The sequence below is a fragment of the Brachyhypopomus gauderio genome, chromosome 3, assembly GCF_052324685.1.
Source record: "Brachyhypopomus gauderio isolate BG-103 chromosome 3, BGAUD_0.2, whole genome shotgun sequence".
Lineage (NCBI taxonomy): Eukaryota > Metazoa > Chordata > Actinopteri > Gymnotiformes > Hypopomidae > Brachyhypopomus > Brachyhypopomus gauderio.
Window position 1 is genome coordinate 4055970 of NC_135213.1, and position 25558 is coordinate 4081527.

The 25558-nt window shown below is 51.2% G+C and overlaps 1 protein-coding gene across 1 annotated transcript in view; it reads left to right on the forward strand.

Annotated features, from left to right (window-relative positions):
• The first annotated feature begins 222 nt into the window (after positions 1-222).
• Positions 223-25558, forward strand: part of LOC143509594 (splicing regulator ARVCF-like) — a 36748-nt gene continuing 11412 nt past the window's right edge. Inside the window, exons 1-8 of the mRNA XM_076998452.1 lie at positions 223-355; positions 11521-11571; positions 14224-14351; positions 17585-17735; positions 18653-18845; positions 19884-19995; positions 20479-20566; positions 21140-21193. Of these exons, the coding sequence (XP_076854567.1) occupies positions 223-355; positions 11521-11571; positions 14224-14351; positions 17585-17735; positions 18653-18845; positions 19884-19995; positions 20479-20566; positions 21140-21193 (910 nt within the window). The remainder of the gene's footprint in view (positions 356-11520; positions 11572-14223; positions 14352-17584; positions 17736-18652; positions 18846-19883; positions 19996-20478; positions 20567-21139; positions 21194-25558) is intronic.

Genomic DNA, 25558 nt, shown 5'->3' on the forward strand with positions numbered 1-25558 from the left:
TAGGTGTGGGTGGGGTGGTGGTGTGAGCTGAGAAAGCGAGTATATGTAAATCCCTGAGCGTGTGATGAGAGATGTGTGCCAGGCACCGCGGCTCTTCGGGTCAATAACAAACGAAGCATTCAAGGCCACTAGAGGAGGAAGCAGCAAGGGATTGTGGGGGTTTTCTAAGCAGGAAGTTGCGATTAATTATCGAGCAGGTCTGGGAGCGGGAGTGTGTGAAGAATGGGCGGCGACGGCATTCTCTCAGGGGGCGGGGACACGTCAGGCAGACTGATGGGCAGCAGCCCAGCGCCACGGCAACCCATAAGCAGAGTGCAGGGGCACACCCGGAGAACTGAACAGAAGAAATGGAGGGGTTAGTGTGAGGGAATCCTCCCTCTGATATCCTCTTTACCTGCTAGAACACACACACACACACACACACACACACACTCTTGGCACAAGTGCTCTGCTCTCATTCTGATGCGCAGTGACGGGCCTGTCAGTTTTACACAGATCAAACCTCCTGGCTGGAACGCCTTTGAAAACGTGTCTGCCATGATGAGATGTTTGAATTAATGCAGAGCACCTCTCTGCTCCTTCATGTACAATGAGTGTGTAGAACACCTCCAGTCTGGGCTGGGTCAGTGTGTAGAACATCTGTAGTGTCGGTGTTGGGTCGGTGTGTGTAGAACATCTGTAGTGTTGGTGCTGGGTCGGTGTGTGTAGAACATCTGTAGTGTTGGTGCTGGGTCGGTGTGTAGAACATCTGTAGTGTTGGTGCTGGGTCGGTGTGTAGAACATCTGTAGTGTCGGTGTTGGGTCGGTGTGTGTAGAACATCTGTAGTGTCGGTGCTGGGTCGGTGTGTATGTAGAACATCTGTAGTGTCGGTGTTGGGTCGGTGTGTAGAACATCTGTAGTGTCGGTGCTGGGTCGGTGTGTAGAACATCTGTAGTGTCGGTGTAGGGTCGGTGTGTGTGTAGAACATCTGTAGTGTCGGTGCTGGGTCGGTGTGTGTAGAACATCTGTAGTGTCGGTGCTGGGTCGGTGTGTAGAACATCTGTAGTGTCGGTGCTGGGTCGGTGTGTGTAGAACATCTGTAGTGTCGGTGCTGGGTCGGTGTGTGTAGAACATCTGTAGTGTCGGTGCTGGGTCGGTGTGTGTAGAACATCTGTAGTGTCGGTGCTGGGTCGGTGTGTGTGTAGAACATCTGTAGTGTCGGTGTTGGGTCGGTGTGTGTGTAGAACATCTGTAGTGTCGGTGCTGGGTCGGTGTGTGTGTAGAACGTCTGTAGTGTCGGTGTTGGGTCGGTGTGTGTAGAACATCTGTAGTGTCGGTGTAGGGTCGGTGTGTGTGTAGAACATCTGTAGTGTCGGTGTAGGGTCGGTGTGTGTGTAGAACATCTGTAGTGTCGGTGCTGGGTCGGTGTGTGTAGAACATCTGTAGTGTCGGTGCTGGGTCGGTGTGTGTGTAGAACATCTGTAGTGTCGGTGTAGGGTCGGTGTGTGTGTAGAACATCTGTAGTGTCGGTGTAGGGTCGGTGTGTGTAGAACATCTGTAGTGTCGGTGCTGGGTCGGTGTGTGTAGAACATCTGTAGTGTCGGTGCTGGGTCGGTGTGTGTGTAGAACATCTGTAGTGTCGGTGTTGGGTCGGTGTGTGTGTAGAACATCTGTAGTGTCGGTGCTGGGTCGGTGTGTAGAACATCTGTAGTGTCGGTGCTGGGTCGGTGTGTGTAGAACATCTGTAGTGTCGGTGCTGGGTCGGTGTGTGTAGAACATCTGTAGTGTCGGTGCTGGGTCGGTGTGTGTAGAACATCTGTAGTGTCGGTGCTGGGTCGGTGTGTGTGTAGAACATCTGTAGTGTCGGTGCTGGGTCGGTGTGTGTGTAGAACATCTGTAGTGTCGGTGTTGGGTCGGTGTGTGTGTAGAACATCTGTAGTGTCGGTGCTGGGTCGGTGTGTAGAACATCTGTTGTGTCGGTGCTGGGTCGGTGTGTGTAGAACATCTGTAGTGTCGGTGCTGGGTCGGTGTGTGTAGAACATCTGTAGTGTCGGTGCTGGGTCGGTGTGTGTAGAACATCTGTAGTGTCGGTGTTGGGTCGGGGTGTGTGTAGAACATCTGTAGTGTCGGTGCTGGGTCGGTGTGTGTGTAGAACATCTGTAGTGTCGGTGTTGGGTCGGTGTGTGTGTAGAACATCTGTAGTGTCGGTGCTGGGTCGGTGTGTGTGTAGAACGTCTGTAGTGTCGGTGTTGGGTCGGTGTGTGTGTAGAACGTCTGTAGTGTCGGTGTTGGGTCGGTGTGTAGAACATCTGTAGTGTCGGTGCTGGGTCGGTGTGTGTAGAACATCTGTAGTGTCGGTGCTGGGTCGGTGTGTGTAGAACATCTGTAGTGTCGGTGCTGGGTCGGTGTGTGTAGAACATCTGTAGTGTCGGTGCTGGGTCGGTGTGTGTAGAACATCTGTAGTGTCGGTGCTGGGTTGGTGTGTGTGTAGAACATCTGTAGTGTCGGTGCTGGGTCGGTGTGTGTGTAGAACATCTGTAGTGTCGGTGCTGGGTCAGTGTGTGTAGAACATCTGTAGTGTCGGTGCTGGGTCGGTGTGTGTGTAGAACATCTGTAGTGTCGGTGTTGGGTCGGTGTATGTGTAGAACATCTGTAGTGTCGGTGCTGGGTCGGTGTGTGTGTAGAACATCTGTAGTGTCGGTGCTGGGTCGGTGTGTGTAGAACATCTGTAGTGTCGGTGCTGGGTCGGTGTGTAGAACATCTGTAGTGTCGGTGCTGGGTCGGTGTGTGTGTAGAACATCTGTAGTGTCGGTGTTGGGTCGGTGTGTGTGTAGAACATCTGTAGTGTCGGTGCTGGGTCGGTGTGTGTGTAGAACATCTGTAGTGTCGGTGCTGGGTCGGTGTGTGTAGAACATCTGTGGTGTCGGTGCTGGGTCGGTGTGTGTAGAACATCTGTGGTGTCGGTGCTGGGTCGGTGTGTGTGTAGAACATCTGTAGTGTCGGTGCTGGGTCGGTGTGTGTGTAGAACATCTGTAGTGTCGGTGTTGGGTCAGTGTGTGTAGAACATCTGTAGTGTCGGTGCTGGGTCGGTGTGTGTGTAGAACATCTGTAGTGTCGGTGCTGGGTCGGTGTGTGTGTAGAACATCTGTAGTGTCGGTGCTGGGTCGGTGTGTGTGTAGAACATCTGTAGTGTCGGTGTTGGGTCGGTGTGTGTGTAGAACATCTGTAGTGTCGGTGCTGGGTCGGTGTGTAGAACATCTGTAGTGTCGGTGCTGGGTCGGTGTGTGTGTAGAACATCTGTAGTGTCGGTGCTGGGTCGGTGTGTGTGTAGAACATCTGTAGTGTCGGTGCTGGGTCGGTGTGTGTGTAGAACATCTGTAGTGTCGGTGTTGGGTCGGTGTGTAGAACATCTGTAGTGTCGGTGCTGGGTCGGTGTGTGTGTAGAACATCTGTAGTGTCGGTGCTGGGTCGGTGTGTGTGTAGAACATCTGTAGTGTCGGTGCTGGGTCGGTGTGTAGAACATCTGTAGTGTCGGTGCTGGGTCGGTGTGTGTGTAAAACATCTGTAGTGTCGGTGCTGGGTCGGTGTGTGTGTAGAACATCTGTAGTGTCGGTGCTGGGTCGGTGTGTGTGTAGAACATCTGTAGTGTCGGTGCTGGGTCGGTGTGTGTAGAACATCTGTAGTGTCGGTGCTGGGTCGGTCTGTGTGTAGAACATCTGTAGTGTCGGTGCTGGGTCTGTGTGTAGAACATCTGTAGTGTCGGTGCTGGGTCGGTGTGTGTAGAACATCTGTAGTGTCGGTGCTGGGTCGGTGTGTGTAGAACATCTGTAGTGTCGGTGCTGGGTCGGTGTGTGTAGAACATCTGTAGTGTCGGTGCTGGGTCGGTGTGTGTGTAGAACATCTGTAGTGTCGGTGCTGGGTCGGTGTGTGTGTAGAACATCTGTAGTGTCGGTGCTGGGTCGGTGTGTGTGTAGAACATCTGTAGTGTCGGTGCTGGGTCGGTGTGTGTGTAGAACATCTGTAGTGTCGGTGCTGGGTCGGTGTGTGTGTAGAACATCTGTAGTGTCGGTGCTGGGTCGGTGTGTGTGTAGAACATCTGTAGTGTCGGTGTTGGGTCGGTGTGTGTGTAGAACATCTGTAGTGTCGGTGCTGGGTCGGTGTGTGTGTAGAACATCTGTAGTGTCGGTGCTGGGTCGGTGTGTGTGTAGAACATCTGTAGTGTCGGTGCTGGGTCGGTGTGTGTGTAGAACATCTGTAGTGTCGGTGCTGGGTCGGTGTGTGTGTGTAGAACATCTGTAGTGTCGGTGCTGGGTCGGTGTGTGTGTAGAACATCTGTAGTGTCGGTGCTGGGTCGGTGTGTGTGTGTAGAACATCTGTAGTGTCGGTGTTGGGTCGGTGTGTGTAGAACATCTGTAGTGTCGGTGCTGGGTCGGTGTGTATGTAGAACATCTGTAGTGTCGGTGTTGGGTCGGTGTGTAGAACATCTGTAGTGTCGGTGCTGGGTCGGTGTGTAGAACATCTGTAGTGTCGGTGTAGGGTCGGTGTGTGTGTAGAACATCTGTAGTGTCGGTGCTGGGTCGGTGTGTGTAGAACATCTGTAGTGTCGGTGCTGGGTCGGTGTGTGTGTAGAACATCTGTAGTGTCGGTGCTGGGTCGGTGTGTGTGTAGAACATCTGTAGTGTCGGTGCTGGGTCAGTGTGTGTAGAACATCTGTAGTGTCGGTGCTGGGTCGGTGTGTGTGTGTAGAACATCTGTAGTGTCGGTGTTGGGTCGGTGTATGTGTAGAACATCTGTAGTGTCGGTGCTGGGTCGGTGTGTGTGTAGAACATCTGTAGTGTCGGTGCTGGGTCGGTGTGTGTAGAACATCTGTAGTGTCGGTGTTGGGTCGGTGTGTGTGTAGAACATCTGTAGTGTCGGTGCTGGGTCGGTGTGTGTGTAGAACATCTGTAGTGTCGGTGCTGGGTCGGTGTGTGTAGAACATCTGTGGTGTCGGTGCTGGGTCGGTGTGTGTAGAACATCTGTGGTGTCGGTGCTGGGTCGGTGTGTGTGTAGAACATCTGTAGTGTCGGTGCTGGGTCGGTGTGTGTGTAGAACATCTGTAGTGTCGGTGTTGGGTCAGTGTGTGTAGAACATCTGTAGTGTCGGTGCTGGGTCGGTGTGTGTGTAGAACATCTGTAGTGTCGGTGCTGGGTCGGTGTGTGTGTAGAACATCTGTAGTGTCGGTGCTGGGTCGGTGTGTGTGTAGAACATCTGTAGTGTCGGTGTTGGGTCGGTGTGTGTGTAGAACATCTGTAGTGTCGGTGCTGGGTCGGTGTGTAGAACATCTGTAGTGTCGGTGCTGGGTCGGTGTGTGTGTAGAACATCTGTAGTGTCGGTGCTGGGTCGGTGTGTGTGTAGAACATCTGTAGTGTCGGTGCTGGGTCGGTGTGTGTGTAGAACATCTGTAGTGTCGGTGTTGGGTCGGTGTGTAGAACATCTGTAGTGTCGGTGCTGGGTCGGTGTGTGTGTAGAACATCTGTAGTGTCGGTGCTGGGTCGGTGTGTGTGTAGAACATCTGTAGTGTCGGTGCTGGGTCGGTGTGTAGAACATCTGTAGTGTCGGTGCTGGGTCGGTGTGTGTGTAAAACATCTGTAGTGTCGGTGCTGGGTCGGTGTGTGTGTAGAACATCTGTAGTGTCGGTGCTGGGTCGGTGTGTGTGTAGAACATCTGTAGTGTCGGTGCTGGGTCGGTGTGTGTAGAACATCTGTAGTGTCGGTGCTGGGTCGGTCTGTGTGTAGAACATCTGTAGTGTCGGTGCTGGGTCTGTGTGTAGAACATCTGTAGTGTCGGTGCTGGGTCGGTGTGTGTAGAACATCTGTAGTGTCGGTGCTGGGTCGGTGTGTGTAGAACATCTGTAGTGTCGGTGCTGGGTCGGTGTGTGTGTAGAACATCTGTAGTGTCGGTGCTGGGTCGGTGTGTGTGTAGAACATCTGTAGTGTCGGTGCTGGGTCGGTGTGTGTGTAGAACATCTGTAGTGTCGGTGCTGGGTCGGTGTGTGTGTAGAACATCTGTAGTGTCGGTGCTGGGTCGGTGTGTGTGTAGAACATCTGTAGTGTCGGTGCTGGGTCGGTGTGTGTGTAGAACATCTGTAGTGTCGGTGCTGGGTCGGTGTGTGTGTAGAACATCTGTAGTGTCGGTGCTGGGTCGGTGTGTGTGTAGAACATCTGTAGTGTCGGTGCTGGGTCGGTGTGTGTGTAGAACATCTGTAGTGTCGGTGCTGGGTCGGTGTGTGTGTAGAACATCTGTAGTGTCGGTGCTGGGTCGGTGTGTGTGTGTAGAACATCTGTAGTGTCGGTGCTGGGTCGGTGTGTGTGTAGAACATCTGTAGTGTCGGTGCTGGGTCGGTGTGTGTGTGTAGAACATCTGTAGTGTCGGTGTTGGGTCGGTGTGTGTTCATATTCTACACTCTGCCATTCTAAGTGAGCATTGCATTGTGTGTGTGTGTGTGTGCGTGTGTGTGTATGCGTGCGTGTGTGTGTATGCGTGCGTGCGTGCGCGTGCGTGCGTGTGCGTGTGCGTGCGTGTGCGTGTGCATGCGTACGTGTGCGTGCGTGTGCATGCGTACGTGTGTGTGTGTGTGTGTGTGTGTGTGCGTGCGTACGTGTGTGTGTGTGTGTGCATGCGTACGTGTGTGTGTGTGTGCGTGCGTGCGTACGTGTGTGTGTGTGTGTGTGTGTGTGTGTGTGTGTGTGTGTGTGTGTGTGTGTGTGTGTGTGTGTGTGTGTGAAGTCCAGTGATGCTTGGCTGCTCAGAAAGAACTATCTGGCCAAGGAGGCAGCGTGTTGAGCGCGTTAACATGGGGCCAGGAGCCAACAGTCCCTCTACGTCTGTCTGTCTGTCTGTCTGTCTGTCTGTCTGTCTGTCTGTCTCTGTCTGTCTGTCTGTCTCTGTCTGTGTCTGTGCGTGCGTGCGTGTGTGTGTGTGTGTGTGGTGTGTGTGTGTGTGTGTGTGTGTGTGTGTGTCTTCCTCTTCTTTGTTTCTTGTTTTTCTCAATAGATTCTTAATGTTACTTGACTGTTGTTGCCTTGGTGATGTTGAATGCTATTTTCAGGGGGTTAGTGGATGCTGGTCTCCTTTACTGTATCTCCCTCTCTCTCAATCTCACCTCTCCCTTACACACACACACACACACACACACACACAGTCTCTCTCTCTCTCTCTCTCTCTCTCTCTCTCTCTCTCTCTCTCTCTCTCTCTCTAAGCCAAAGCTTTGAACTGTGATGCAGCAGAAGGCTGTGGATCCGGCTGCCTGTGGTGCAATTCAGGGGCCACACTGTGATTGGTGGCGTTTGGGGGCCACACTGTGATTGGTGGCGTTTGGGGGCCACACTGTGATTGGTGGCGTTTGGGGCCACACTGTGATTGGTGGCGTTTGGGGCCACACTGTGATTGGTGGCGTTTGGGGCCACACTGTGATTGGTGGCGTTTGGGGCCACATTGTGATTGGTGGCGTTTGGGGCCCACACTGTGATTGGTGGCGTTTGGGGCCCACACTGTGATTGGTGGCGTTTGGGGCCACACTGTGATTGGTGGCGTTTGGGGGCCACACTGTGATTGGTGGCGTTTGGGGGCCACACTGTGATTGGTGGCGTTTGGGGCCCACACTGTGATTGGTGGCGTTTGGGGGCCACACTGTGATTGGTGGCGTTTGGGGGCCACACTGTGATTGGTGGCGTTTGGGGGCCACACTGTGATTGGTGGCGTTTGGGGCCACACTGTGATTGATGGCGTTTGGGGCCACACTGTGATTGGTGGCGTTTGGGGCCACATTGTGATTGGTGGCGTTTGGGGCCACATTGTGATTGGTGGCGTTTGGGGCCCACACTGTGATTGGTGGCGTTTGGGGCCCACACTGTGATTGGTGGCGTTTGGGGCCACACTGTGATTGGTGGCGTTTGGGGCCCACACTGTGATTGGTGGCGTTTGGGGCCCACACTGTGATTGGTGGCGTTTGGGGGCCACACTGTGATTGGTGGCGTTTGGGGGCCACACTGTGATTGGTGGCGTTTGGGGGCCACACTGTGATTGGTGGCGTTTGGGGCCACACTGTGATTGGTGGCGTTTGGGGGCCACACTGTGATTGGTGGTGTTTGGGGGCCACACTGTGATTGGTGGTGTTTGGGGGCCACACTGTGATTGGTGGCGTTTAGGGCCACATTGAGATTGGTGGCGTTTAGGGCCACACTGTGATTGGTGGCGTTTGGGGCCACATTGTGATTGGTGGCGTTTGGGGGCCACACTGTGATTGGTGGCGTTTGGGGGCCACACTGTGATTGGTGGCGTTTAGGGCCACATTGTGATTGGTGGCGTTTGGGGGCCACACTGTGATTGGTGGCGTTTGGGGGCCACACTGTGATTGGTGGCGTTTGGGGGCCACACTGTGATTGGTGGCGTTTGGGGGCCACACTGTGATTGGTGGCGTTTGGGGGCCACACTGTGATTGGTGGCGTTTGGGGGCCACACTGTGATTGGTGGCGTTTGGGGCCACACTGTGATTGGTGGCGTTTGGGGCCACATTGTGATTGGTGGCGTTTGGGGGCCACACTGTGATTGGTGGCGTTTGGGGGCCACACTGTGATTGGTGGCGTTTAGGGCCACATTGTGATTGGTGGCGTTTGGGGGCCACACTGTGATTGGTGGCGTTTGGGGGCCACACTGTGATTGGTGGCGTTTGGGGGCCACACTGTGATTGGTGGCGTTTGGGGCCACACTGTGATTGGTGGCGTTTAGGGCCACATTGTGATTGGTGGCGTTTGGGGGCCACACTGTGATTGGTGGCGTTTGGGGGCCACACTGTGATTGGTGGCGTTTGGGGCCCACACTGTGATTGGTGGCGTTTGGGGCCACACTGTGATTGGTGGCGTTTGGGGCCACACTGTGATTGGTGGCGTTTGGGGCCACACTGTGATTGGTGGCGTTTGGGGGCCACACTGTGATTGGTGGCGTTTGGGGGCCACACTGTGATTGGTGGCGTTTGGGGGCCACACTGTGATTGGTGGCGTTTGGGGGCCACACTGTGATTGGTGGCGTTTGGGGGCCACACTGTGATTGGTGGCGTTTGGGGGCCACACTGTGATTGGTGGCGTTTGGGGGCCACACTGTGATTGGTGGCGTTTGGGGCCCACACTGTGATTGGTGGCGTTTGGGGGCCACACTGTGATTGGTGGTGTTTGGGGGCCACACTGTGATTGGTGGTGTTTGGGGGCCACACTGTGATTGGTGGCGTTTAGGGCCACATTGAGATTGGTGGCGTTTAGGGCCACACTGTGATTGGTGGCGTTTAGGGCCACACTGTGATTGGTGGCGTTTGGGGCCACATTGTGATTGGTGGCGTTTGGGGGCCACACTGTGATTGGTGGCGTTTGGGGGCCACACTGTGATTGGTGGCGTTTAGGGCCACATTGTGATTGGTGGCGTTTGGGGGCCACACTGTGATTGGTGGCGTTTGGGGGCCACACTGTGATTGGTGGCGTTTGGGGGCCACACTGTGATTGGTGGCGTTTGGGGGCCACACTGTGATTGGTGGCGTTTGGGGGCCACACTGTGATTGGTGGCGTTTGGGGGCCACACTGTGATTGGTGGCGTTTGGGGGCCACACTGTGATTGGTGGCGTTTAGGGCCACACTGTGATTGGTGGCGTTTGGGGCCACATTGTGATTGGTGGCGTTTGGGGGCCACACTGTGATTGGTGGCGTTTGGGGGCCACACTGTGATTGGTGGCGTTTAGGGCCACATTGTGATTGGTGGCGTTTGGGGGCCACACTGTGATTGGTGGCGTTTGGGGGCCACACTGTGATTGGTGGCGTTTGGGGGCCACACTGTGATTGGTGGCGTTTGGGGCCACACTGTGATTGGTGGCGTTTAGGGCCACATTGTGATTGGTGGCGTTTGGGGGCCACACTGTGATTGGTGGCGTTTGGGGGCCACACTGTGATTGGTGGCGTTTGGGGCCCACACTGTGATTGGTGGCGTTTGGGGCCACACTGTGATTGGTGGCGTTTGGGGCCACACTGTGATTGGTGGCGTTTGGGGCCACACTGTGATTGGTGGCGTTTGGGGGCCACACTGTGATTGGTGGCGTTTGGGGGCCACACTGTGATTGGTGGCGTTTGGGGGCCACACTGTGATTGGTGGCGTTTGGGGGCCACACTGTGATTGGTGGCGTTTGGGGGCCACACTGTGATTGGTGGCGTTTGGGGGCCACACTGTGATTGGTGGCGTTTGGGGGCCACACTGTGATTGGTGGCGTTTGGGGGCCACACTGTGATTGGTGGCGTTTGGGGGCCACACTGTGATTGGTGGCGTTTGGGGGCCACACTGTGATTGGTGGCGTTTGGGGGCCACACTGTGATTGGTGGCGTTTGGGGCCCACACTGTGATTGGTGGCGTTTGGGGGCCACACTGTGATTGGTGGTGTTTGGGGGCCACACTGTGATTGGTGGTGTTTGGGGGCCACACTGTGATTGGTGGCGTTTAGGGCCACATTGAGATTGGTGGCGTTTAGGGCCACACTGTGATTGGTGGCGTTTGGGGCCACATTGTGATTGGTGGCGTTTGGGGGCCACACTGTGATTGGTGGCGTTTGGGGGCCACACTGTGATTGGTGGCGTTTAGGGCCACATTGTGATTGGTGGCGTTTGGGGGCCACACTGTGATTGGTGGCGTTTGGGGGCCACACTGTGATTGGTGGCGTTTGGGGGCCACACTGTGATTGGTGGCGTTTAGGGCCACATTGTGATTGGTGGCGTTTGGGGGCCACACTGTGATTGGTGGCGTTTGGGGGCCACACTGTGATTGGTGGCGTTTGGGGGCCACACTGTGATTGGTGGCGTTTGGGGCCACACTGTGATTGGTGGCGTTTAGGGCCACATTGTGATTGGTGGCGTTTGGGGGCCACACTGTGATTGGTGGCGTTTGGGGCCCACACTGTGATTGGTGGCGTTTGGGGCCACACTGTGATTGGTGGCGTTTGGGGCCACACTGTGATTGGTGGCGTTTGGGGCCACACTGTGATTGGTGGCGTTTGGGGGCCACACTGTGATTGGTGGCGTTTGGGGGCCACACTGTGATTGGTGGCGTTTGGGGGCCACACTGTGATTGGTGGCGTTTGGGGGCCACACTGTGATTGGTGGCGTTTGGGGGCCACACTGTGATTGGTGGCGTTTGGGGGCCACACTGTGATTGGTGGCGTTTGGGGGCCACACTGTGATTGGTGGCGTTTGGGGGCCACACTGTGATTGGTGGCGTTTGGGGGCCACACTGTGATTGGTGGAACAAGGACAATCTAGTATTTACATCCTTGAACCATTTCCTCTTCATGTCAACACACACACACACACACACACACACACACACACACACGTTCTGCCAGAGGCATGGACGTGTGTGTCCACACTGGGACCCAGAGGGGCATCGGATGGCGACTCTCCAAAATCGCCATCGTGGAGAGATGGATGAAGGGAAGAGGGATGAGTGCAGATACACGAGCAGGGAAACCTGAGCCGTCCTGTCCAACACCGATGGACGTCCCGCCCTGACCAACCCGACAGCAGGTGCGGGACAGCGCATCCATGGGGTCTGTGATGTCCTGCTGCCAGTAACCCACGGTGACCCGAGAAAGGCCGTCCGAGAGAGTTAAAGATGGGCGTCTTTGTCTGGCTGTCCACCGTTCTCATCGTGTGTGTGTGTGTGTGTGTGTGTGTGTGTGTCCTTGTGTTTGTATTTCTCACCACAAACCCCACACAGCACATCTGGTTCAACTCAATGTCAGATTCCTTTTGAGGTGCATGTTCTACACATGAAGATAAAACATCTGAGGAGAGGGGGGGGGTGTGTGGAGTTTGCCATCCCCACTATGAGGGATCGTATAAGTCTTTCTCCGGATGGCTAATTGCATTCGTTGCATTAATTGGCTTTTAATTAGCTTGAAGCGCCAGTTCAGTGTGTCTTATTTGGTGAACTTGGTCATTTTGACTTGTGTACATGCTGACACGGAGATAAATGTCACGTGTAGATGTTGTGACTGGACGGCCTCTGGTCCCGGCCAGGGGGACGTCCTATTGGACATGGTGCTAACGAGCTAGCCAATCACCTGCTCTGACAGCCCCATCCACCGACAGACCACACGGATCCTGGTGTCACTCAGAGAGTGGGCGGGGTCTGAGAGCCTCGTGACTGAAGGGGCGGGGACGTGAGGACCAACCAGCAGGTTTTGTCTGCGGAGGCGCTGGACGGGGGCCAGGAGGACGGTTGGGGACTCTGGCATGTGATTGGCTGGTGCAGGGGGGGGACGGGAGGGGGTGGGAACCTTTGTAGCCGCATAGCTGCAGCTCGACTGGAGCTCTGACAGTGGCAAGAAAGGGAAAATGGCCTCGAATACTGGAGGCTCCATCTCTGTGGGCGACGTGGCCTTCAGCACAGGCTCCAGACGGGATAGTGTTTCATGCCATCTTCTGCAGTCTTCTGAACACCCCACCACACACACACACACACACACACAGAAAAACAAAAACAATTTAATTTATCTTTAATTTGCTAGCCTGGGTCTGAGAGCTGAGCGGGGGGTGTGTGTGTGGGCGGACAGCCCGCCATGAGCTCGCTTTGTTCCAGCGCCACAGCCCAACACTGAGAGACGCGGGTGGGGGGGCGGTTGGGGGGGGGGGGGCGTGGGGGTGAGGGTTTCATGCGGTTTCCTGTTGCCAGGTTGGAGCAAAGCCTCCCTCCCTGTTCAATTTCTATGGTGTTTTTTTTTTTTTAACTCTAGTTTTAGCATCACAGAAAGGCTAGCCCTTATTAGACGGGGTGCGTTCATGGTGGTGCCATGATTGCTTCTCGCCACGTCTGAAAAACGTCCTCCTCTGAATCACACGTGAGGTGCCAGAGATTCGATGGCGTCCGCCGAGGGCTCACTGCTCATCTGGGGTGGATTTGACCGGCCGGGATGATCATTTTGTGCCCAGGAACGGAGGAAACGGGAGGAAAGGGGGTGAAACGGCAGTTGTGACCCTGTAGGGTTGAGGTGAAGATGGAGAAGGGTGGAGATGGCAGTAGAGATGAGAGATGGATGCAGAGGTGGAGTTTGGGGTGCTGGAGGAGGTGGAGGTGGAGATGGTGGCAGGTAGAGCCTGAGGTGGAGGTGGTGACAGGTGGAGGTGGAGATGAACATGGACACGGGTAGATTGGTGTGGACGTGGAGGTTGAGGGTGGAGATTGGGAGATGGAATTGAAATGGGGAGACAAGGTATTAGAGTTCACTGTAGTAGTTTGGCCTTGCAAAAATTTGATACTTGCTCTAAAGGTTTTGTCGTCACGTAGTGAAGAGTGTGTGTGTGTGTGTGTGTGTGTGTGTGTGTGTGTGTGTGTGTGTGTGTGTGTGTGTGTGTGTGTGTGTGATAGACAAAGAGAAAGAGATACCGTATTTGCAAATGGGCTCTCTTCAGAGACAGCTGGAGCGTCGTGACTGATCGATATCCTCTCTGTTCTGTGCTGAAATCTAATCCCAAAAGAACTCTCTCTTTACCAGACTTCACCACAATGTAGAATTAACACCTTTCTTTTTGTTTACTTTTAATTTACTCTCATATTTGATTAAAGCACACACACACACACACGTTTTGTTTACTGGAGTCCACTAAATTAGCACCATCGTGTGCAGTCGTCATGGAACTGTAGTGGCTGTAAGAACACACACACGCACGTAACACACACACACACACACACACACACACACACACACACACACACACACACACACACACACACACGTGTTCTGTGGTAGCTACCTGCATCCATGTCAGTGTTGCTTCTGCTCCCCTAAGAGTGAAAATTAGTATGAGGAGCACACACTGATCCCAGATCTGTCTTAATGGAGGACTTGTAGCTCTCGCGGTGGTGAAGCCCGGCGTGTGTAGTCTGATCATTTAGCAGGTAGCAGGAACGAGGACAGGAACGCAGGAGCAAGGTCACGTTGGCCTCGGCTTTCTTCTAAATTCCTTCACACATACCTCGGTATTCACGACGGGACGTCTGTGTACGCGGACTGCAGACTTTCATTTCTGTCGAACGACTTTGGTATTAGGGCGTTTGTATGCATGTTATTGCTTTCGCATTTCTCTCAGCGGAGGGGGTGTGTGTGTGTGTGTGTGTGTGTGTGTGTGTGTGTGTGTGTGTGTGTTCTCACCTCCTCTCTCTCCCGTGTCCTTCAGGGTTCGAGCTGCTCTACCAGCCGGAGGTGGTGCGTCTCTACCAGTCCTTGCTGACGGAGAGCCAGAACTACAACACCCTGGAGGCGGCGGCCGGGGCCCTGCAGAACCTGAGCGCGGGACAGTGGATCGTAAGCCCTGCGCACACACTCACACACTCCTACACACATATCCTACACACACTCCTATACACACACACACACACACACACACTCCTACACACACTCACACACATCCTACACACACTCACACACATCCTACACACACTCCTACACACACTCACACACTCCTACACACACTCACACACTCCTACACACACTCACACACATCCTACACACACTCACACACATCCTACACACACTCACACACATCCTACACACACTCACACACTCCTACACACATATCCTACACACACTCCTACACACACTCCTATACACTCACACACTCCTACACACATATCCTACACACACTCCTATACACACACACACACACTCCTACACACACTCACACACTCCTACACACATATCCTACACACACTCCTATACACACACACACACACACTCCTACACATCCTACACACACATCCTACACACACTCCTACACACACTCACACACTCCTACACACACTCACACACACTCCTACACACACTCACACACTCCTACACACACTCACACACTCCTTCACACACTCCTACACACACTCACACACATCCTACACACACTCACACACATCCTACACACACTCACACACATCCTACACACACTCACACACTCCTACACACATATCCTACACACATATCCTACACACACTCCTACACACATATCCTACACACACTCCTATACACTCACACACTCCTACACACATATCCTACACACACTCCTATATACACACACACACTCCTACACACTCACACACATCTACACACACTCCTATACACTCACACACTCCTACACACACTCCTATACACTCACACACTCCTACACACACTCACACACATTCTACACACACTCCTATACACTCACACACTCCTATACACTCACACACTCCTTCACACACATCCTACACACACTCACACACATCCTACACACACTCCTATACACTCACACACATCCTACACACACTCCTATACACTCACACACTCCTACACACACTCACACACATCCTACACACACTCCTATACACTCACACACATCCTACACACACTCCTATACACTCACACACTCCTACACACACTCCTATACACTCACACACTCCTACACACACTCACACACATTCTACACACACTCCTATACACTCACACACTCCTATACACTCACACACTCCTTCACACACATCCTACACACACTCACACACATCCTACACACACTCCTATACACTCACACACATCCTACACACACTCCTATACACTCACACACTCCTACACACACTCACACACATCCTACACACACTCCTATACACTCACACACTCATACACACACTCCTATACACTCACACACTCCTACACACACTCCTATACACTCACACACTCCTACACACACTCACACACATTCTACACACACTCCTATACACTCACACACTCCTATACACTCACACACTCCTTCACACACATCCTACACACACTCACACACATCCTACACACACTCCTATACACTCACACACTCCTACACACATATCCTACACACACTCCTATACACACACACACACTCCTACACACACTCCTACACACACTCACACACATCCTACACACACTCCTATACACTCACACACTCCTACACACATCCTACACACACTCCTATACACTCACACACTCCTACACACACTCACACACATCCTACACACATCCTACACACACTCCTATACACTCACACACTCCTACACACACTCACACACATCCTACACACACTCCTATACACTCACACACTCCTACACACACTCACACACATCCTACACACACTCCTATACACTCACACACTCCTACACACATATCCTACACACACTCCTACACACACACACACACACACTCCTACACACACTCACACACATCCTACACACACTCCTATACACTCACACACTCCTACACACACTCACACACTCCTACACACACTCACACACACCCGCACACATCCTACACACACTCACACACACATCCTACACACACTCACACACACATCCTACACACACCCACACACATCCTACACACACTCACACACACACACACACACTCTCACACACACATACTCCTACACACACACTCACACATCCTTCACACACTCTTACACACACTCCTACACATACACACACCCACACACATCCTACACACACACACACCCACACACACTCCTACACACACTCACACACACTCCTACACACACTCACACACACTCCTACACACACTCACACACACTCCTACACACACTCACACACACAGCTTCCACACACTCACGCATGATACGGGCCACGCTGATGGACCAAAGCGGATGTCTTTACTGTGAACTTCCGTTTTTGCTAGGCTGATGTTAGGCTAGCAGCGTCTGTCCATAGCAGGACTGTTATTGTTCACACCAGCCAGAAGGTGGCGCCATGCCTGTGTGGCGTTTCAATTTGGGTGTCGGGAGTCGTCCGTGCTCGGTCTGCGGCCCCTGAGGTTTGCGGTTCACGTGCCTTATCTGACGTGGGCACGCTCAAAGCCACTCCAGCAGAGAACACAATCGCTCCACTGCTCAAGAGCCCAACGCCCGCACACGTGACGTTCCTTCACTCCCCGAGTGCTTCAGGAACTGTTGCGGCGTGTGTGTGTGTGTGTATGTATGTGTGTGTGTGTGGGAGAGGGAGAGAGACAGATGCTGACTTTTGGGCATACTCAACATTGGCTTCTCCAGTGTGTGTGCTCTTCTCTACCATAATTCTGCTTTGCGTTGGCCCACACACGGGGACCCCAATCTACTAACACACACAGCCCCTTGCGTCTGGGGTGTGCACGCAGACTAAGAGGATTTCAGTGTGTGTGTGTGTGTGTACATACATTAATGCCTGTGTGCATCTGTCTCCATGCAAATGTGCCTTCATTCCTACTTTAAATGTGAATGATGACTCCTAAAGCTCCACAGCTCCCCCTAGTGCTGACAGTAAAGCATGGCAGCTGCATGATAGCGTCTCAAGGGCGCAGAGCCAGTTGAACACACACTGACTTCACCCTCGTTCAGTGATATTTTATAGATCAAGGAGAAGATGATGAAGGTAAACGAGGAAGAGTGTTTCTCCCCGTTAAGACTTTGGTAGCGCGTCACACGCTGCTGTGTGTTGTCCATCGTCTTCGTGAAAGCTTCTCCTGACTGCTCCGTCTGCTCCTCCACCCTCCTGCAGTGGTCCAACTACATCCGAGCCACCGTGCGTAAGGAGAAGGGGCTGCCCATCCTGGTGGAGCTGCTCCGCTCCGACTCGGACAAGGTGGTGCGCGCCGTGGCCATCGCCCTGAGGAACCTGTCCATCGACCGCCGCAACAAAGACCTCATAGGTGAGAGAGTCGCTCCGCCCTGCCCCCTCTCTTCACCCCGCCCCCTCTCTCCACCCCGCCCCCTCTCTCCGCCCCGCCCCCTCTCTCCACCCCGCCCCATCTCTCCACCCCTCCCTCGCTCCACCCAGCCAGACTAGCCATTGGTATTGCTAATGGAGTTAGCACCGCCCCTTCACCCCAACCCCCATTGCAGGATACTTGGTGCTGAGCAGAAGCCTAGGTGATCTGCCATGATCTTCACAAAGCCTCTTCCCTTTGCGGTTGTGCACAAAGAAAAATGTCGTAGTCTTGTGTAAGGAATAAACTCTTAACAGAAAGCAGGATTGTTTGTCAGTGGAGTAGCATTGTTTAATTGTTTACATAATTAAAATATTTAGAAGAATGAATTATTGTCAAAGTTGATCACTACCTGAAGGGTAGCAGACTAGTGGGGGGGTGAGATTTCTAGTTTCAGCACTTGTTGATGCTGGTTAAGATGTTATATGCAGAGTAGAAGCCATAGTTTTAAATAGCTGAAGCCTTTCACTTTCTGTCCTGGAAGGTCTGGAATGTTCTAGTCTGGTGGGTTCCTGTCCACATTCTGGAATGTTCTAGTCTGGTGGGTTCCTGTACACATTCTGGAATGTTCTAGTCTGGTGGGTTCCTGTCCATATTCTGGAATGTTCTAGTCTGGTGGGTTCCTGTCCACATTCTGGAATGTTCTAGTCTGGTGGGTTCCTGTACACATTCTGGAATGTTCTAGTCTGGTGGGTTTCTGTCCACATTCTAGAATGTTGTAGACTGGTGAGTTCCAGTCCACATTGTGGAATGTTGTAGTCTGGTGGGTTCCTCTCCACATTCTGGGATGTTGTAGACTGGTGGGTTCATGGCTGCTCTCTGAGCCCTGTGTGATCCTCACTTCTGTATGTGTGGTCCAGGGAGCTATGCCATGCGGGACCTCGTCAGCAATTTGCCCAGCGGCCAACAGCGGCCCGCCAAGAACCTGGAAGAGGACACGGTGGTAGCCATCCTCAACACCATCCACGAGATCGTGACGGACAGCTCGGAGAATGCCCGCTCACTCGTCTCGGCTCAGGCCATCGACAAGCTGGTGGCCATCAATCGCACCAGGTAAGAGGCCTGAACATCAAACCCGAGCGGTTTATAATCAAACTCGGCCAAAAAGCACTTCAAATGAAGGTTGCTCATCTCTACAGCTCATTTAAATATGCACTACAGGGCCATTTGGCAGGTGGGCTCATTGTTTATTGTAAACACGAATGCGGTATTAATGAGAGGACTCATTACTGAAGACATGGAGGAGTGAGGAGCTCCAGAAATGCTCAGAGCTGTTCCACTTTGGCAGCTCTAGGTTGGCAGCTCTCTTACATTCTGAACAGGAGAAGAGCTGAAGAGATTGCTGGGGGGGGCTCGAAACAGTGTGAGCTGTTAGAGGATTGTCCTCGTCTCGTGGGGATCCTGACCAATGTGTTTGTATTATTGTCCCCATGTCTCAGGACACAAGAGATGGATCATCCTCTCTCCCACAGTTGCTCCTTCTCCTTCCTGATCTTCCACCATGTTCTGTTTATTTACATCTACCTACCTGTTAAAGGCTCAATTTACTTAGGATGTTTTCTTTTAATTAACGTCAGTTTAGATGTTGGATTCGGTAATTTTATTTTACCGAATTTTTTTACGGAAAAAAATTTTTTTTTTTTTTGTTAAGACGGTTCAGATCAATCTCTGCTGATGATGAATCTTTGAAAATTCCAGAAGGTTAATTTTGGATCGCAGGACGAGATGACGGAACAAAACCATGCTGCAGAACTGCCATAGCAGCAGGGGCCCCGCGACCTGGAATAGGTGGCAACTTTCGCCCGGCACCAAATTCTTTGCAACAGTGCCCTTCTCCTTGCTGTGTTTCTGATTAACACACTATACCCTGTGGTTCTGGTTCTGTGACCTCAAAGCGCCATCCTGAAACCAGGCGATCACCTTGGAAAACAGCATTTTAGGATGGTGGTACGAGGGGATGATTCTATGTACAACTGGATTCCTTATAACCTTACACACCAAATCCACCCAAAAGGTTTCCAGTTCCCCAGGAACTGGAGTCATGCCACTGATGTTCAGAACTGACCTGAGCACCATTTGTGCCCCCAACAGCCAAGCAACAAGAGAGACCAAGGCTGCTTCCCACATACTGCAGACCGTCTGGAGCTACAAAGAGCTGAGGAGCGCCCTGATCAAGGACGGCTGGAACAAAACCCACTTTCAGGTGCGGCAGAAGCTCGGATGAAGTTCTACGCTAGCTATTTACTAGTACTGAGAGCTACTTGCAAGTAGAATAATCCTAAAATACTTTACACGGAATAATCTTAAACTTGGCTTCACAGTGAACAAGCTTCACAGCTTCTCTTGCATCTCTGACAGCTTTCCCAAGAGTGTCGCGGAAGCTTTTAGTGGCAGTGATCTCCGTAATGAAGGAGCACGTTCAGTCTTCTAAAAGAACATGTTCTGCTGAAATTGTGGCGCATGTTCGCTTAAACGTTCCAAGCATCTTTTCAAAAAGGCACGTCTCTGGCTTCTTGCTGGCTGCGTGAATTATTAACTGGTACAGGAAGTGGTTAGTTTTTCCCCAGCCGACCCAAACTCCCCGCTGCCCCAGACGGGCTTAGGAACAGGGAGTGGTGGAGGTCTGGATACTGCTGGGTTCAAACGTGGCGTTCAGCTGAACATCTGCCTTCTCCTCCTACCACAGCCCCCAACGAGTGGAGCTCCCAAAGGCTCGAAGAGCGGCAAGCCGGGCTACGATGACACCACTCTGCCCCTGATGGAAAAGAACCAAGGTGGGTCCCACAGGTGCCCGTCTGGGTCCCTGCAGGGTGGGGTCGGGGGGTCTGTCTACACTGATGCTTTTATACGAAGCCAAACACTGTCTCAAGACCATCAGGGTCGTTGGGTAATACCACGACGTGAGCTTTGGAGATTTCGGCGATTCAGGCCTTCAAGTTAACGTAAGCCAATTTTGATGCGACAGATTTCTAAGGTATGACAATAAATAAATGGGCTTCATTCCAGGATGTCATTGCTCCTTCGTGCAACGAAACGCACTCCTGTGTTTGGCTTTAGCGCTGCATGGGTGATGGTGTCCGCCCAGCACATATAGTGTTCTTTCCCATTCACAATACAATCCCCTAAACGGGAAACACCCACAGCTCGCAATCAGTAACAAACAGCTGGGGGATTTGGAGCCAGAGCACCAAGTGAAAGGAGTTGTGTTTTTGCATTTGTGTTTTTGCTGTGGAGTAGCACTTCTTTAACCCCCCCCCAGCAACCGCAGCATGAATGAGATGAGAATAAGACAAGAATGAGAAAATGTGAGAATGAGATGAGAGAAACACATGTTGGCTGCTTTGCAGGAGACAGGGGCTGTGGCACTGGTGCTATGATTCCCATGGATGAGCTGGGTCCAGGTAAGAGAGAGATCGCATGCTGTCTGGAGAGCTGCACGGGAACACTGATGGGCTGCAACATTAAAACATTTCCTAGGAAGATTTCTGGCAATCACGCGGGAACCGTAATAAAAAGTGTTAACGTTATGCTAATGTCGCAAGTACTGAACTTCCCCATCCGAAGCATTCTCAGCTGCTGTACTGTGGAGTTTTGTCCGAGTTTGCTTTTTTGATGGATGAACTAGGGCTTAACAGTAGGTGTGATTGGATGAAAGACATGCCAATCAGTTTAGCAAATCTTACATCATCTAGAGCAGGGGTGTCAAACTCATTTTCACCGCGGGCCACATCAGCATAATAGTTACCCTGGAGGGCCATATGTAACTTATAAATGTAAATACTCTTTAATGTTAAATACCTCTGAATTTATTACTTATTCAAGTTACAAATATTACAGATATATTTGCATAGATATTAAAAGTGCTTGTTTCTCTATTATAATTTAAATCCTTGTTAGGTTTATGAAACCACATTACCCCATCAATCAACAATCAAACCAAACTATCCAAGTGAATAAAGAAAAATAACATCAAAGATATCATATTTACTTTGTTCAAAACTTAAAATATCAAATAACTGTTAAAATAGCAATTGTGCTTCAAAAACGCTCCCTCTGAAAAAGACTTTGAAGCGCGGGCGATTTCTTCAGCTACAACAAAGCTAGCTTTTACTGCTGCAATGTTTACTGCAACACATTCTAGTGAGATCACAGTTTGCCTTTTAATTCTTTGGCAACTTGTTGTTTTTCTTGATGCCTAATTTTGGCATACTTAGCTCCTTGTTTGGTCTTAAAATGCCAACGTAGATTATACTCTTTGACAACCACCACCGCTTCATAACACAAGACACAAGACATAGCGGTTTGAAGCACAAACATGTATTCACTTTCCCATCTTTCTTTAAACACCCTTCTAACTGCATTACTTCCTGGACATTTTGGGATCAATATTTGTATTTCTCAATTACATTTATTGGGAAAATCACATCGATGTGGAAACACTGCAGTGTGGAGTTGCCGTCACTTCACAGGTAACGTAATTGTGGGAAATGTAGTTTTTGGTCACTGCACGTATTTGACTTATTTTTATTTGACCACATTTGGCCCGCGGGTCTCGAGTTTGACACCCCTGATCTAGACAGACATTCATCAGAACAGTGACCAATTTTGAAATGAATAATCATTTAACCAATAACCAATCAGAGTGAAAGGGAACACCGTGCACTATAGAGGATGTGGTAACTATGGCAGCCTGAATGTGCTGAATGTGCGTATACACTCACCGGCCACTTTATTAGGTACACCTGTCCAACTGCTCATTAATACAAATGTCGAATCAGCCAATCACATGGCAGCGACTCAATGCATTTAGTCATGTAGACATGGCCAAGACGATCTGCTGCAGTTCATCAGAATGGGGATGAAAGGTGATTTAAATGACTTTGAACGTGGCATGGTTGTTGGTGCCAGAAGAGCTGGTCTGAGTATTTCAGAAACTGCTGATCTACAGGGATTTTCATGCACAACCATCTCTAGGGTTTACAGAGAATGGTCCGAAAAAGAGAAAATATCCAGTGAGCGGCAGTTCTGTGGGCGCAAATGCCTTGTTGATGCCAGAGGTCAGAGGAGAATGGCCAGACTGGTTCTAGCTGATAGAATGGCAACAGTAACTCAAATAACCAGTCATTACAACCGAGGCATGCAGAAGAGCATCTCTGAACACACAACACGTCAAACCTTGAAGCGGATGGGCTACAGTAGCAGAAGACCACACCAGGTGCCACTCATGTCAGCTAAGAACAGGAAATTGAGGCTACAACTCGCACATACTCACTAAAATCGGAAAATAGAAGATAGGAAAAAACCGTTGCCCTGGTCTGAGTCTCGACAGACATTTGGTTGGTAGGGTCAGAATTTGAACAGCATGAAAGCATGGATCCATCCTGCCTTGTATCAGTTCAGGCTGATGGTGGTGTCGCAGTGGTGATGCTATTATGTCGATGTGGACCAGACTCTCGGAGGAATGTTTCCAGTACTTTGTTGAACCTATGCCACAGTCCCCCAGGGGGCTGTGGATCCTGGTAGAGAGTACGCTGTGCGCAATTGGCAGCTGCTTCTCGCCGGTGTGTGATTGGCTGTGTAAGACTTGTACCTGTATTAATATTGTAAAGCGACCTTGGGTACCTTGAAAAGGCCATATATAAATTGAACATTCATTCATTCATAATGCATGTCTTAAAGCAAAAGGGGATACAAACTAGCAAGGTGTACCTAATAAAGTGGCCGGTCAGTGTGTATTCATCTTCATAATATTATTAAATTAAATTATTAAAGCCCCAGGCAAATATGTCTGGCAAATTCATTAATGTTTTTACATTACAAATTATATTTCTATCCTACTATATCAAGAGTATGATTAAACAATTATAGTTCCAATGGTTACAAAAACAACCCAATTTTTAATGTGGTTTATATGATGAAATGACTTAGGACAAGGATGAAGTACATGAGGATGAGGAAGGAAGGGTACTGGGTAGGTTTTATGGGTAAGGGGCAATGTTGAGGTATGTGGGGGTGAGAGGGTTGTGGATGGTGTTGGGTATGATGGGGTGGGTGTGTGGGGGTGGCGTTTGGAATATCGGGTGAGATTTGAACGGTGTTAGGAATGTTGGGTTGCGTAGGTGGAGATGGTTTTGAGATGTCGGTTAGGGATGGTGTTGGGTATGTTGAGGTATGGATGCGGTGGTGATGGTGTTAGGGATGTTGGGTGGGGTGGAGATGGTATTGAGATGTCGGTTAGGGATGGTGTTGGGTATGTTGAGGTATGGATGCGGTGGTGATGGTGTTAGGGATGTTGGGTGGGGTGGAGATGGTATTGAGATGTCGGTTAGGGATGGTGTTGGGTATGTCGAGGTATGGATGCGGTGGTGATGGTGTTAGGGATGTTGGGTGGGGTGGAGATGGTATTGAGATGTCGGTTAGGGATGGTGTTGGGTATGTCGAGGTATGGATGCGGTGGTGATGGTGTTAGGGATGTTGGGTGGGGTGAAGATGGTATTGAGATGTCGGTTAGGGATGGTGTTGGGTATGTCGAGGTATGGATGCGGTGGTGATGGTGTTAGGGATGTTGGGTGGGGTGGAGATGGTATTGAAATGTCAGGGTAAGGGTGGGGTGGTAATGGTGTCATCAAAGTATGGTGGGATGTCAAAGTATGGAGATGAGGTGATTTGTGTTAGGGATAGGTGAGAGTGATGGTGTTAAGGATGAGTGGGGTGGGATGGTCATGGTGTTGGGTCAGGTGGTCATGGTGTTGGTGATGGTTGAGGTGGTGTTAGTGATAAGGTGATGGTGTTCGGGATGGTTGGGGTGGTGATGGTGTTGGTGATGGGTGCAATGGTGAAGAGTAGGGTGGAGATGGTGTTAAGAATGTCAGAGTATGACAATAAGGTGATGGTGTTGGTGATACGGTGATGGTGTTAGGGATGGTTGGGGTGGTGATGGTGTTGGTGATGGGTGCAATGGTGAAGAGTAGGGTGGAGATGGTGTTAAGAATGTCAGAGTATGACAATAAGGTGATGGTGTTGGTGATACGGTGATGGTGTTAGGGATGGTTGGGGTGGTGATGGTGTTGGTGATGGGTGCAATGGTGAAGAGTAGGGTGGAGATGGTGTTAAGAATGTCAGAGTATGACAATAAGGTGATGGTGTTGGTGCTGTGATGGTGATGGTGCTGGTGTTGGGTGGGGTGGTTATAATTCCCGTGCAGCTCTCTAATGCCGACTGAATATATCAATGCTGTCTTTGTGGGAATGCAAACTTGAACCTTTCTAACATGCTATTACCATGACAACTGTTTCCATCATATGTGATTTTTTTTTTCTTTTTCTGGAATGATCATGACATGAACTTGAAACTCTCTCTAATCACTAATCAACACATCCAGTCACACAAAATTTGGGTGATTTTTTAAAAACAATTTTTGCATTTGTGTTCTTAGTTCTAACGCTGTCTGTGAAATTCCTCTCTTCCACAAGCCCTGTGAAGCCACTGATGGTTCCCTGTTCCCTCAGACTGCTGTCTGCCAGCTCAGAGCTCAGTACCCAGAGAGGCACCAGGAAACAGTACAAAGTTGTTGCTCTTTGTTCTTCAGGCTCATGTGAAACACTCTGGTCTCTGGAGATGAAAAAAGGCTTTCTGCCAGTAGTCTGGTATCTCCTCTGGTCTAGTGAAGTTTGTGGAGATGAATTGTGGTGGTTGAAGTGAGAGTTCTGTGTAGAGGCATCAATGTGAAACCTCAGCAGGTGGTTCAATAAGAACTTCAGTAATAG